General features: G+C 36.4%; 1 protein-coding gene across 5 annotated transcripts in view; it reads right to left on the bottom strand.

Moving 5' to 3' along the window:
* SEPTIN10 (septin 10) overlaps window positions 1-15,954 on the bottom strand; it is a 65,264-nt gene that overhangs the window by 34,378 nt on the left and 14,932 nt on the right. For all 5 annotated transcript variants that reach the window (XM_053200335.1, XM_015074775.3, XM_053200336.1 and 2 more), the window contains one exon: window positions 4,522-4,590. In XM_053200335.1, coding sequence (XP_053056310.1) covers window positions 4,522-4,575 — 54 coding nt within the window. In that variant the 5' untranslated portion in view covers window positions 4,576-4,590. Of the gene's footprint in view, window positions 1-4,521; window positions 4,591-15,954 lie in introns of those variants that run through there.

Raw genomic sequence — 15,954 nt, 5'->3', positions numbered from 1 at the left:
GAAAAAGGTGATTCACAGTCAAGGGGGAAAAAGGCACAGAAAGAGATCCACAAATGAACCAGATGTTGAATCAGCTGATAAGAACTTTAAAATAACTATGATAAATATGCTGAAGAAGAAAACTATACTCTTTTTCTACAGGAAAAAGAGATGGATATAATGGCTGACATGACAGAATTACAAGAGAGATATAGAAGCTCTCAACAACAAAAGTCAGCAAATGGAATTCCTGGAAGGAAAATACAACGCCTGAATAAAAAACTTATTGAACCATATTAACAGCAGATCAAACAATGGAAGGAAAGATTTCTTCAATAGTTATCATCCAAGCTAAATACCTTTATTTCTCCAAGCTAAAAGTCTGTCATAGAAAAGATAAAACTGCAATAGAGCTCCAAAAACTGTGGAATGATATCAAATGGTCTAACATACCTGTAACTGGAGTATCATATAGAAAAGATGGGGAGAGACTGGAGGAGGATGGAAAGAAATATATAAGTAACAGTGACTGAAATTTTTCCAATATTCTAAACATGAACTCAGAGATCCAAGAATTTCAGCAAACCAGAAACAGGAAAAATCCAGAGGAACCCACAACTAGCCATATCAGAACAAAATGTTTCAACAAGAGGATAAAGAAAAATTTTATGAACAACCAGATGTGGGGAGACATATTACACACAAATAATACATAAAATGACTACAGTTTTCTCACAAAAAAACAATGCAAAGCATAAGACCACAGAAAATAATCAATAAAATGACAAAAGAAAAAAATGACATGTAAATGTGTGTGAAATAACTTTTTGTTTTAATTTCTTGAAAATATTATCATTTAAAGCAACAACAATATATTGCAGAATTTGGAATCATGGGAGAAATAGAATGTATGATAATGACAACACAACAGAGGGAATGGACAGTTATGGTTGTAAGGTTTCTGTATTATACATGAAGTATTATAATATTGTTGGAAGATGTGTGTAATAAATTAAAGCCTACATCAACTACTATTTAAAAAAAAAAAGACATAAGAGGTATAGGTAAGAAGTCAATAGTAAAGATGAAATGCAATAAAAAAAACTAATCCAAAAAAAAAGGCAGAAAAAGAAGAAAAATGAAAGAACAAATGGGACAAAGAGAAAACAAATAGCAGCAAATTGGCAGACTTAAACCTAGCTATATCTATAGTTAAATTAAATGTAAATGATCTAAACCAGCGGTATCTGATAGAATGAACTTCCTGTGATGGTGGAAGTGTTCTGGATCTAATCTATGCAACAGGTAGCCACCAGCCACATGCAGATATTGAACACTTCAAATGGGACTAGTGCAACTGAGGAACTGGTTTTTAAATTTTATTTAACTAATTTAAATTTAAATAGCCACATGTGGCTAGTGGCTACCATAATGGACAGTGAATATATAAAAATTTCAGTTAAAAGAAGGAAACTGTCAAATTGGATAAAAGAATGACTCAACTCCATGCTGTCAATATAGTAACTGACAAGATCATTCTAAAATTTATATGGAAATGCAGATGATTTAGAATAGCTAAAACAATTATGGAAAAGAACAAAGCTAAAGGATTTATACTATCTAATCAAAAAGTTACAATCACCAGGAAGTGTGGTATTGGGATAATCTTATTATTTATATTTTTCTACTTTATCAATATTAAAAACTTGTGATCATCAAGGAATATGTAAGTCACAGACTGGAAGAAAATATTATATATATGACATATACATATGACAAAGCACATACACTCAGAATACATATGATTCAATAATAACAATCTATTTTTTTAATGGGTAAAAGACATGAACAGAGATAACAAAATAGCCAATCAGTGAATGAAAGAGTGTGCAACATTATCAGGCAAATGTGAATTAAAACTACAGTAAGATACCACTGAATAACCACTAAAATGTCTAAAATTTAGCAGACATATAATGTCATGTATTAGAGATTCTGAAGAACAAATGGAACTCTGATAAATTTGCTGGTACAAAAGCAAAACAGTACAGCCACTTTGGATAACAACTGAGTACTTTCTTATAAAGTTAAATACACATTACTATACATAACCAAAAATCCCTAACTGAAGGTATCCAAGATAAATAAAAACATGCATCCACACACATGAATGTTCATGGAAGCTTTGGTCCAAATAGTCAAAAACTAGAAACAACCCAAATATCCAACAATTGTTGAATGGGTAAATAAAATGTAGTATATCCATACAACGGAATACTAAACTACTGATATGTGCCACAACATGGTTAAGTCTCAAAAACTAAGTGACTTTTTTTTACTGTGATTTGACTAAGAAAAAAAAGTATTATTTTTTCATATTTTCTCATATATATGAATATGGATGAAAATGTCCATGAGAGTGGTTATTACTGGGTAATGGATTTGCAGGTTGAGGGAGTGGTCTTGGAGGTGGAGGTGAGAAAGATTCACTTGTTACTGTATATGGTAGGTAGAATTCCAAGATGGACCCCAGGATTCATGGCCTCTGGTGTACTCACAACCTTCTATTTTTTCAACCCAACAGCAAACTATGTGCTGCCATGAAGGGATTTTGCAGATGTAATTAAGGTCCCAAATCATTAAGAAAGGGAGATTATCCTTGGTGGGTCTGAACTAATCAGGTGAGCCCTTAAAATGCACTGGGATCTTTCAGGTGAAAGGGATTTGAAACCTGATTTGACATTAGTTCTCCCCTGTTGTATGAATGACAGAGAAGCATATGGCAAGGACATAAGAATGTTCTCTAGGAGCTGACAGCAACCAGCCAGCAAGAAACTAAATTCTGCCAACAACCTGAAAGAGTCTGAAGGGGAGCTTCAAATAAGAACCCAGCCAGCCAACATCTTAAGTGAGACCCTGAGCAGAGAAGCAAGCTATGCCAACCTAGTTTTATAACCTAGAGAACTATGAGCTAATAAATAGGTATTGTTTTAAGAAGCTGAATTCACGGCAATTTGTTATGGGGCAATAGAAAACTAGTATACCATATTCTCATTTCTGCCCTTTAGATCCCTTTTAGTCACATAAGTATGTTATCTTTATCATTAAGAAAAAGAAAGTAAAGTGGCACCTGGGTGCCTCAGTCAGGTTAAGCGTCCGACTTCAGCTTAGGTCATGATCTTGCCATTCTTGAGTTCCAGCCCTGCATTGGGCTCTGTGCTAACAGCTCAGAGCTGGGAGCCTGCTTCGGATTCTGTGTCTCCCTCTCTCTGTGCCCCTCCCCTGCTCACACTCTGTCTCTCTCTCTCTTCCTCAAAAATAAATTTCACGTTAAAAGAAATAATAAAATAAAAAAATAAAAACAAAAAGCTTTAAACTTTAAAATATATATATAATTTTGATATGTCAATCATACTTCCTTAAAAAATATTTAAAATAAATAAATAAACATTAAAAAATTTAAAAAAAAAGAGAAAGTGAAGAAACACTGTGCTTCTCAGTAATGAAAGTATTCAAGATTAGATACTTGTTAGAGTTTTTACTTGATTAGCACATGCTTATCAGATAAAACTTGAACTAAATGGCCTGTAGAATCCCTTCGGGTTCTACAGCTGTAAGACTGTTAGGTCATGAAAATAACAGAAGCTTCTCAAAAATGTGCCAGTGGTCACCATAATTTAACGAAGAACAGGGACCAGAGAAAATGAGGACTAAGCAATCCACTTAGTGCATTCATCACTAAAGGATTACTAGTGACTATTGACAGCAGTTTCAGCAAAGCAATGTGTTAGAAGGCAGATAAAGAGTAATTCTAAAAGTTTGCAAGTTGATAAAATAAAGATGGAGCAGACCATTATTACCAATGAGAGAAAAAAGATAAAAAGGATGGTAGTTTGGTGGTCAAACTATAATTTATCAAAACCATGGGGAACTTAGCATTTGTGAAGGAAGAGGGAAAAGCAAGAAGAGGCTTAATGGGCACAGAACTAAAGGAAATCATTTAATCTTACTGAATTACCTGTGCTTGTTTTTGCCATTTTCTATTTAAAAACTCATCAACTCACCTCTTTCACCAAGTTAAATGTACTCCCTCTTTTTTAATATATATTTTAATATGAATTACTAAAACACATCCCTCATATTCAGGCACACTTAGAAGAATGTTGGAAGCATTAAGAGCTTGATCTCACACTCAGGAAGGCATCTGCAGGGCCACCTGGAGACTTCCTACACCCTGTCATTAAAGGAGTTCTCTATACCCACCAAGTTCTGTAAGCATGCCCAGCAAAAGCAGTGCTAGTCCTCCTACTGAATGCTCTGGAAGCAGTCAAGAGTTTTAATTTGTTTCAAGTCCCATACATCGGTAAGAGACACTGAAAACATTCAACAATTATTCAATCTATTACTGATTTTCAATTTCAATCAACATAAAAGTTAATTTACATTCAAGGTACAAACAAAATGTCAGGTCTCTGAGCAGTTATTTTGAAATCCTAGAGGTATGTGGAGTACAATATGGCTCTATTTGAAAGATATACTCACTTTCTGTTCATCATCAGATACTTGTGAGGATGGACAAGTTGTTTTTGTTGGCATGTGAGACTGAAAGAGCTAAAAAAAGAAAAATATATATACATTAAAAAAGAGATTACTCTAAAAAACCCTATATCTAAATAATATATCCATGTTAAAAAGGAATTTAAAAATTTTCATTATCATCAAGTTGTCACTTGTAATCTACACACTTGATTCATGCTTAAAACCATGGTTTCCTTGCTGGATAAATATATGCAATATATAATATATATTAAAACATTTACCCGCATATGCAAAAATATTATAAAAGAGTAAACTCCCATTTACATCCAGGAAAACAAAGCACATTACTCTTACTTAAAAGACTTTACAGGATTAAAAAGGGAAAATAAGCTATTTCACTAAAAAAATACTCTAAGAGCCAAGGAGATATTCAAAATTAGGTATTTGCCACAGAAGCATGCCAGAGTAAATACAATTGTTAATGATCCAATTTTAGTACATTTAAGAAAGCAGTGATCTAAAAATCTGAACAAGTCCTGGGGCATCTGGGTGGCTCAGTCAATCATCCAACTTTGGCGCAGGTCATGATCTCACTGTTCATGGGTTCAAGCCCTACACTGGGCTCTGTGCTGATGGCTCAAAGCCTGGAGCCTGCTTTGGATTCTGTGTGTGTGTGTGTGTGTGTGTGTGTGTGTGTGTGTGTGTGTCTGCCCGTCCTCTGCTCGCACTATGTCACTCTCTCTCTCAAAAATAAATAAACATTAATGAATTAAAAAAACTTAAGTCCTTTAGTTATCCAACTAAAATAGAAATAATTATCATTTGTAGAATTCCTATTATATGTCTATCACTATGCAGCTCATTAAGTATATTTTATTTAACTATGTTTATTATTTTCTGAGCTATACATATTCAAGGCTTCTATAAAATTAAATAAATTACTCCAAATCATAAAAGCCAGTATGATGTAGACACAGGTCTGATCTGCCTGCAAAGCAGATATTCCTTCTACTACTGTCCCAAGTTGTAAACCAAACACATATTCACTGTTTGCAACAGTGAGGAATGGGGGGAAAAAGGTACAAGAGAAGTTGTGGGAATTTCAAATCCATACTACCTCAAAAACTGCTATCCTACTTTTGACTACACAAGATACTAAGGAAATGTGGCATTTTTTAAAAAGTAGTAACATGGATTATAGTAAGAAAAATGCAAACAGTGCCAATAAGAAAACTGCAAAATAAGTTCCCTTCCTACCCTTGACTTGCTAGTACTTCAGCAAACCTATGTATACTTCCAGAGACAGACCATATGTGTATGAGCATAAGTGAATATGCAAGTGTCTTTGTTTATATAAATGGTAGCGATCTATTGCTCTGCATTGTGATTTTTTTTCCCCTTAATCTCTCCTGAAAACTGCTTCTAGTATGTAGATCTACTACATTCATTCTGTGGTATAGTATTCTGTTTTGTATGACAATATATGATGAAAGGGAGAAGAACCTTACCACTGTAGCAAGAAAATAGTGTTTCTGGCACCATGCACACCCATACACACACCCGCCCCCATACACATACACACTGGGATTGTGAATGCAATCTCACAGATAGACAGGTATATATCATAACTGGATTTTACAGAATGCTAACAACAATCTACCTCTGTACATTCTGGGTAACAGAAGCTTTTGAAGGCTGGCCTTGTGACTTAACCACTCCACATACAACTGAACACACTGTTCCAACATGAAATGACTCCTGTCAGTTGGAAGATGTCCTTATATAAAAGCACACAACAAAAGCTCTGTGATGAACACTTACAGATGATAGCCATATTTTCACATTAAAAAGTGAAAATTACATAATGATACAAAGCACATCAAATTGGCCTAAGGTTTTGTTTTTTAATTATATATACTTCACCTTACTCCCTCCATCCTGCTGTCTCACCTCTAGTCATTGTGTGGCATGTAGGCAGTAGCTCATGTCCCTCTCCTATGCCAGAACAGAAAAGTAAGAAAAAACTAAGGGAAAGAGCAATGGTAGTTACGGACATGTGGAGAAAGAGATCATTAAAGGCCAAAGCAGTTTTCAGAGAAGACAATAATATTGAAATGAGTCAGGAAAGTGGTATACATACCAAGAGAGAAGGTGGCATTTAGGGTAGAAAAAAATCCCTAAGCACTGGAGTGAGGTAAAATTTTGTATTTGGAGAAAGTAAATCATGAGTATAGTAGTTTGGTACAGGGAAAAAAAAAGTTCATTGTCTCCTTTTGCAATTATGAATGAGGTTATGAAGGAGGATGAGGAACAGATTAGAGACAAGAGATGAGTAGCTGACTGAGGAATTTTGAAGAGTCTATCTCAAGAGTCTCACTTGTTGGTAAAGGCAAAGAAGTACCACAGAACACAACTGTTTGGGGACCCTGTTGAGAGCCTTGCCTTAGATAAATCGAGTAAGAGTGTAGAACATTCCATGCTGAATGCTACTTCCTCATGTAAAAAAAAATATGGTAAGAAAGTAGCTTTAGGGTTTTAATGTAATGAATAGCATATTTTTGTTAAATGCTTGCTTAGTAAGCAATTCGGTTGATAAGTAAAATTTGCTTAAAAAAACAGGATAGGTTTTGTACTAGTTCATCATTAAATTCTGACTAATAAAACCTAGGTTATTTTTCTGTCATTTATGTAAGCTCATTTCAAAGATCTGCTTTTGATTATTCACTTCCTGTGTTTCTGAATACCTGCCAAAAAGTCTACTTAATATCTCTGTGGATAAAAGTTTTGATCAGGAAGTATGAATGAGTCACATAAAAATATTATAAATAGTTGTTTTTAATATTTTCCACTGCTACTACCTGACTAGTCAAATTTCCAAAACAAGTTTTAGAATAAAAAGGTTTTAATAAATTAACAGGACATTATTGAAGGTAAAATAAGAAGGGGACAAGAGCTGACCAAGTCCTTCTAGTGGCAAAACCTAAATTAAAACAAAATAAAACAAAACAACAAACTGGAAGTGAAATTCCAGTCTGCAATATCAATGATCACTTACTATGTGTAAATCACTGTGCTGGGTACCAGGGTCTCAAGAGGAGTAAGACACAGCCCTGACCTTAAGAACTTACCTCTGAGAAACACAAACTCATGACAGGCAATCACAGTCTCATTCCAAGTTAGACTAATGAAACCACTACCTACACTTGATTATGCAGTTTGCTTTTACACTTTGTTTTAAATACATATATATATCATACATTCACAAACACATATATATTTAAATCTATACATACACTACCTAGAAGTAAAAAACATATAGTACCTTTAATTCCTGGCAAAGTCTAACACACTTTTTTTTAAGTTATAATATATAATGAATCATGGGAAAAAAAGTACCAAAACATTGAGATAGCCGAAGGAAGTTTCGGTGCTCTACCTTCTTCAAAATTTCACTTTGGGGAGTATCGGCAATACAACAGAGGTGGCACACAATTGTTCTGGGTCCCTAGGGAGACATATAGTAGATGACCTTTTTCCTATCAGCCAATTATGGGGAAACATTTGCTGATTCTTTCACAAAATACATTAGATAACAAGTTTCCTTACTTGTAAACATTCTTGAAACTGCCCCTTTCTCTAGGTATAACAATGAGCCTTAGAGGAACAGAAATGTGACTTGGTTTTAATAGCTTCATTTTAACTTTATTTTCCCACAATTTTTATCTTTATAAAATTAATCAAAGTCTCAGGATACAAAATCAATGTACAGAAATTAGTTGCATTCTTATACGCTAATAATGAAGCAACAGAAAGACAAATAAAGAAACTGATCCCATTCACAATTGCACCAAGAACCATAAAATACCTAGGAATTAACCTAACCAAAGATGCAAAAGATCTGTATGCTGAAAACTATAGAAAGCTTATGAAGGAAATTGAAGAAGATATAAAGAAATGGAAAAACATTCTGTGCTCATGAACTGGAAGAATAAATATTGTTAAAATGCCAATACTACCCAAAGCGATCTACACATTCAATGCAATCCCAATCAAAATTGTACCAGCATTCTTCTCGAAGCTAGAACAAGCAATCCTAAAATTTGCATGGAACCACAAAAGGCCCCGAATAGCCAAAGTAATTTTGAAGAAGACCAAAGGAGGGGGCATCACAATCCCAGACTTTAGCCTCTACTACAAAGCTGTAATCATCAAGATAGTATGGTATTGGCACAAAAACAGGCACATAGACCAAGGAATAGAAGAGAAACTCCAGAATTGGACCCACAAAAGTATGGCCAGCTAATCTTTGACAAAGCAGGAAAGAAAATCCAATGGAAAAAAGACAGTCTCTTTAACAAATAGTGCTGGGAGAACTGGACAGCAACACGCAGAAGAATGAAACTAGACCATTTTCTTACACCATTCACAAAAATAAACTCAAAATGGATGAAGGACCTGAATGTGAGACAGGAAACCACCAAAACCCTAGAGGAGAAGCAGGAAAAAACTTCTCTGACCTCAGCTGCAGCAATTTCTTACTTGACATATCCCCAAAGGCAAGGGAATTAAAAGCAAAAATGAACTATTAGGACCTCATGAAGATAAAAAGCTTCTGCACTGCAAAGGAAACAATCAACAAAACTAAAAGGCAACCGCAGGAATGGGAAAAGATATTTGCAAATGACATTATCTGACAAAGGGCTAGTATCCAAAATTTATAAAGAACTCACCAAACTCCACACCCGAAAAAAAAAAAATTATCCAGTGAAGAAATGGGCAGAAGACATGAATAGACACTTCTCTAAAGAAGACATCCAGATGGCCAACAGGCACATGAAAAGATGCTCAACATCACTCCTCATCAGGGAAATACAAATCAAAACCCCACTGAGATTACCACCCCGTGCTGGTCAGAGTGGCTAAAATGAACAAATCAGGAGACTATAGATGCTGGCGAGGATGTGGAGAAACGGGAACCCTCTTGCACTGTTGGTGGAAATGCAAACTGGTGCAGCTGCTCTGGAAAACACTGTGGAGGTTCCTCAAAAAATTAAAAATAGATGTACCCTCTGACCCAGCAATAGCACTGCTAGGAATTTACCCAAGGGATACAGGAGTGCTGATGCATAGGGGCACTTGTACCCCAATGTTTATAGCAGCACTTTCAACAATAGCCAAATTATGGAATGAGCCTAAATGTCCATCAACTGATGAATGGATAAAGAAATTGTGGTTCATATACACAATGGAATACTACGTGGCAATGAGAAAGAATGAAATATGGCCTTTTGTAGCAACATGGATGGAACTGGAGAGTGTTATGCTATAAGTCATACAGAGAAAGACAGATACCATATGTTTTCACTCTTATGTGGATCCTGAGAAACTTAACAGAAGACCATGGGGGAGGGGAAGGAAAAAAAAAAAGTTAGAGAGGGAGGGAGCCAAACCATAAGAGACTCTTAAAAACTGAGAACAATCTGAGGGTTGATGGGGGGTGGGAGGGAGGGGAGGGTGGGTGATGGGCATTGAGGAGGGCATCTTTTGGGATGAGCACTGGGTGTTGTATAGAAACCAATTTGACAATAAATTTCGTATTAAAAAGAAATTAATCAAAGAACCAAAGTTTTCAAACTGTCTCCTGGTGTGTTTCTTGGAGTTCTTTAGGACAAAAAAAAAAAAAAAAAAAGTAAGAGACAACGAAAAGCAGAGAGTGGTCAAAATAATTACCTAGGCCTATTGTATGGCTTTCAAACAGGCAGAGTTCTTTGAAAGATTCCACAGACTCATTGATTAAAATCATTTTATTAAATCTTCAGGTTAAGGAAACTTTAAAATAAACTTAAGAGTGCTGATCTAAAATTTTCCTAAAAACAAGTACTAACATTACCTGATTCTAGAAGTGGATGCTAATTACACCGCAGGGGGAAAAGAAAGAATTCAACTGAAACCAGTGAGACTGGGCAGTGTAAGGCAAAGCAACACATTGGCCTCCTATGTGCACACCTGGATCTCCTCCAGGGCAGTCTCAGTTTAAGGCAGTTCGGGGTAGTCTAAATCCCATCAAAATATCACCTCAATTTTACCATCATCTCCAGTAAATATAAAAGTTAGAGGGTAAATACAAAGTCTAATATTCAGCCTCAAAAGATCAAGACATGTAAATTCTTGATAGTAGTTCATGTGATAAAAAATTAGGGGTATCAAGGTTAACAAAAGTTTACAGTAATACATGGCTGCTTAAAATAATAAATGTAATCTTATCTTGAAGTTACCTTCCCACTCTTAATTAGAAATGGGAGTATTTTATGTTTATTATAGGAAAAAATAGCATTTCTAATCATGTCATTTTAATAACACTGCAATGAACATCCATTTTGTGGTATAGTACTTACATCTCCCTTCCAGCAAGAACTAGCCCTTTGGCTACAAAGAATGCAGTTGGCTGATAGCTTCCAGCTTTAGAGCCTTCAGGATGCACAGTATTCCACCCAAGACCACTCCTTCCTGGCAGCCCCTAGCCCAGGACTGAGCACAAAGAGCGTGTCAGGGCCTGGCCCCTTCTGCACTAGGTGAGCCCCCCCAAACAGGCAGTCAGAGAGGTCTCCACTGGGTTGGCCCAGACTGCCAGACCTGAATAGCCTCTGAGGCTCTCTCTGCCAAGTTCTGCTTCAGCTTCTTTCCTTTCACAGCTGTCAAAATCTGCATGAGAGCCTGAAGCCTTTTCGTTTCCAGTACTGCTTCCTCCCTGTCTCTTACAGGCATTACCTCCCCTCCCTGCCTCTCACTCCCAATCTATTTCTAACACTCTTAACTTCGGCATCTGCTTCCCAGAGGACCCAAGAGGACACACCTGTATAAACATCAATCATTTTGTACATCTGATAATTTCCTCATGATAAATTCCTAGTATCAAAGGTATGAACATATTGTCCTGATCAAAGGTATGAACATATTGTCAAACTCCTCCTCAAAAAGGCTATATACCTGCTCACATTTCCAAAATTAGTATGTTAAAAAAAAAACCAAAAAATAAAATCTGTATGTTCATTTCACTATGAAGTCATCAATACAGTATATTAACATTTTTTTAAGTGTTTGTCAAGTTCACAGGCAAACACTGACATCTTAATTTGACATCCAGTATTTTGAGTATTTTTTTCAGAATATTTTCATAAATCTTAAATTCATGTTTTCCCCCATTTGCCCATCGGGGTATCCCCTTTTTTGTTCCTCTTATTAACAAAAGCTGTTAGATATAACTGTGCTTGTCATGTGTATTACAAATATCTTTTCCTGATTTGTCACTGACTCTTTCAATTTTCATAGAGTCCAATCCATGTTTTCCTTTCTGGTTTCTTCCTTAAATGTGAAGCTTAAAAAATCTTCTCATACCCCGAGGTTCAAAAAAATCCATTTGAATTTTTTCCAAGTTCTTTAAGGGTTTCATGTCTTACACGTAAGTTTTTAAGCCTTCTAAAAATTATTTTCTAGCACTGCGTGAGTCAAGGCAATCCGAATTTTTCCCAACATCCTTAGCCTATTGCTCTATCAAGGGATAGCAAAGTATATTCAAACATCTCTATAGTCTGTTTTAGGGAAATGAGTTCCCAAGGGAAAACTTAGGATGCATGAATGGACTAGAGAGGTCAATCTGACACAGTGAAGAGAAATTACTGAATGACTAGAACTGCCTAGCAAGAGTGGAATGGGCTGTCCCAGGAAGGATTCAGTTAGTGGCCCCGGGGGGGGGGGGGGGGGGGGGAGTTTAAACAGTGACACAGCCATCAACTGGATACACAGAGCCAATTCCTTCACTGAGTGAGAAGCAAAAATAATGAACTTCTAAGGTCTCTTTCAACTCAGATTTTATGACTGTATAACTATAAGCAAGCAGCGAGGAAAAAGTATGTGATATGGAGAATGAAGAATGAGCCATGGAAACTGCATGCTCAGACAAGGGGAAGTAAGGACAGGCATAACATAATTGTATCTAGTTGATGTGAAAAGGCTTTTTGGAACTAAATCTCAAAGGCTATTAAAATGAAAAGTAGACAGCTTGAATTCCTGGGAGAGGGAGAATGTTCCATGTAGACTCATGAAAAAAAGCCAGTCAAATTTGAAAAGTAAATGGGAAAAGCAAGCAAATGGGAAAAGGAGCTGAAGAAGGGGGGAAGACAGAAGAAATTCATTAGAAGGACTTAGGGGCACCTGGGTGGCTCAGTTGGTTGACAGTATGACTCTTGATTTCAGCTCAGATCATGATTCCAGGGACCTGAGACTGAGCCCCACGTTGGGCTCTGAGCTGAATGGGGAGCCTGCTTAAGATTCTCTTTCTTTCTCTTTTGGTCCCTCTCCTGGGCTTGTGTGCACTCTCTCTAAAAAGTAAAAAAATAGGGGTTCATTCAGTTAAGTGTCTGACTTCAGCTAAGGTCATGATCTCAAGATTCGTGGGTTTGAGCCCAGCCACCCAAGCCTACAGCCTGTTTTGGATTCTGTGTCTCCCTCTCTCTCTGCCCCTCCTCCACTTGCATTCTGTCTCTCTCTCTCTCTAAAATAAATAAACATAAAAAAATAAAATAAATTAAATTAAATTAAATTAAATTAAATTAAATTAAATGACTTAAAATTGACATGGAATATCTGGGAAAAAAGAATACTGAGGAGTCAGTATGAAGACTATCAATATACTGCTTTTTATTTATTCCACAAATATACACAATACTTACTAAAAGGTTTTCCATCTTCAGGACAGAATAACAAAGGTGAATAAGCCAATATCCTTGCAATTTAAATTTTAGTACTGTGGGGAGACATGCATTCAACTTATAAACACCACAGTAGCTCGGGGTATACTGAACCCTGCATGGTCAGAGAAGGTACTGCCAAGAAAAGCCTTGAGCAAAGACTTGAAGGAGAAATAGGAATATTCCTAGCAAATGGGAAAAGAAAGTAGAGGAATCAATGTGTGCAAAACCATGCAAGTATACTAGGAAAGCTAGGAAAACTGCAGTAAGCTCATTATCATTTAAGCCTAAGGAGGCTTAAGGTTAAGTGCAAGGAGGACAGAAGAGGTAAGCCTGGACAAGGAAACAGGGGGCTGGACATCCATTCTGCCTTAGAGTGAAGCCATGCCCACCTTCAAAGGTGGTAATTTGGTAGATGTTACTGTGAGGCAGGAAAGAAAATGAGATAAATCAGCACTGGTTTGATGCAATTTTGGAAATACTGAGTTTAAGGTTTTCATGAGCGCTCTGGATCCCTCAAGGAGATTCTACATAACCACTGAAGTCTTCAGTCAAGTGTATAATTAATCTAGGGTAACTTTAACATGATTATTAAAAATAAATACAGTGGTGGGACACCTGGGTAGCTCAGTCAGTTAAGCATCCGACTTTGGCTCAAGTCATGATCTTGCAGTTCGTTGAGTTCAAGCCCTGCGTTGGGCTCTATGCTGACAGCTCAGAGCCTGGAGCCTGCTTCGGATTCTATGACTCCCTCTCTCTCTGCTCCTCCCCCACTCATGTTCTCTCTCTGTCTCTCTCTCTCTCAAAAATAAACATTAACAATAAATAAATAAATAAATAAATAAATAAATAAATAAATACAGTGATAATTCCCATTTCTCTTGAAGTTGCCACTGATTCCCTAAGACTGGAATTCATCCATATTGGTAATTCTTCCACATTTTAGAGCACTAAAAATTCAGCCTAACTCACTAAGCCAGTCAGGCTTGATTTTTAGACTGAACATAGTTAATGCTATATATTACTAGTAACAGGCTGCAGTTTAGAAAGTATTATCCTATTTTTACAAGTCAGAAAAAGATAAATCTTTTTTAAAAAAAGGAAGAAGTTCCATATAAGTCTATGTTGAAATAATTTTTTTACAAAAAATTGGAAGTGATAGTTAGGAAAATTAAGATTAATGACATGATGTGATATTAAGTAGCAAAATAAGAATATAAAACTGTATTGACACCATGGTTACAGATTATTTATGCATATGGACAAACACCTGGAGTCTGATTCTTAAAGGGAAGAGAATACTACCTTTTCTTCTTGATAACCATTAATATTATCATTTATGTGAATTTAACAGAGACTAATAGAATATAAGTATTTTTCAAATATCTATAAAAATGCATTTATTCAAAAGATATGTACTGAATGACTACTATGTTCCAGGAACTATCCTAGGTATGGGGGAAGTATAACTGAGCAAAACAGAAAAAAGTCCTGGCCATCAGGGAGCTTCCATTCCAGTTAGGGAAAGACAGGCATAAAGCAGACACTGCTAATAAGAGAATAATAAACACAATAAAGAAAAATAAGACAAGAAAGGGGGACAGGAAACGTGGAGGTGGCATGAGTGAGGAGATATCATTTTGGTTTTGTTTTTAAAGATTTTACTTTTTTTAAGTAATCTCTATACCCAACGTTGGCTCAAACTCGAAACCCCGAGATCAAGAGTTCCATGCTCTACTGATTGAGCCAGCCAGGTGCCCTGAGGTTAGGGAAGGCCTAACTGGAAAGGTGGTAAGTACGTCCTGAAGACGTAGGAGTTAGGGGACCTGAAGGAGTTAAGGGAGGAGAGCAGATGAAGGGGCTATCTGGAGGAAGAGCATTCCAGGCAGAAGGAATTAAACCATTGCAAGGATCCTGAGGCAGATGTTGCTGTTGGTATGAGGAACATCAAGGAGGCCAATGTGGCTGGTGGCTGCAAGGGAGGAAGGGAGATACAGAGGGGTCAGAGAGAAATGAGAGCCAAATTATGTAAGGACTGGCTTTGAAGAGTTTTTAGCATAAGAGAGACATGATTTCTCTTTGTATTAAATAGTTCGCTACAGCTACTATGTTGAGAGTAGACTAAAGAATGGCAAGGCAAATGGAACTAGAGTGTATTATGCTAAGTGAAGTAAGTCAGTCAGAGAAAGATAAATATATGATTTCACTCATATGTGGAATTTAAGAAACAAAACAGATGAACATAGGGGAAGGGAAGGAAAAATAAGATAAAAAGAGGGAGGCAAACCGTAGAGACTCTTAAATTCAGAGAACAAATTGAGGCTGCCTGGAGGGGTGTTGGGTAGGGGGAATGAGCTAAATGGGTGATGGGCACTAAGGAGAGTACTTGTTGGGATGAGGACTGGGTGTTATAATATGCAAGTGATAAATCACTAAATCCTACTCCTGAAATTAATACACTATATGTTAACTAACTTGGATTTAAATAAAATTTAAAAATTCAAAAAAATAATGGCAACACAGAAACAGACTGGTTAAGAAGCTACTATGTTAATTCAAGAAAAGAGATCATGGCAGAATGTGAATGATGTAAGAGCTAAGACATGGTTAAATTCTGGATCTACCTCAAAAGTAGAACTTGTTGAGAGGCACCTGGCTGGTCAGTAGGTTAAGACTTCAACTTTGGCTC

The sequence above is a fragment of the Acinonyx jubatus genome, chromosome A3, assembly GCF_027475565.1.
Source record: "Acinonyx jubatus isolate Ajub_Pintada_27869175 chromosome A3, VMU_Ajub_asm_v1.0, whole genome shotgun sequence".
NCBI lineage: Eukaryota > Metazoa > Chordata > Mammalia > Carnivora > Felidae > Acinonyx > Acinonyx jubatus.
The sequence above is the reverse complement of the archived record's forward strand: the minus strand, read 5'-3'. Positions and strand labels throughout refer to the sequence as shown.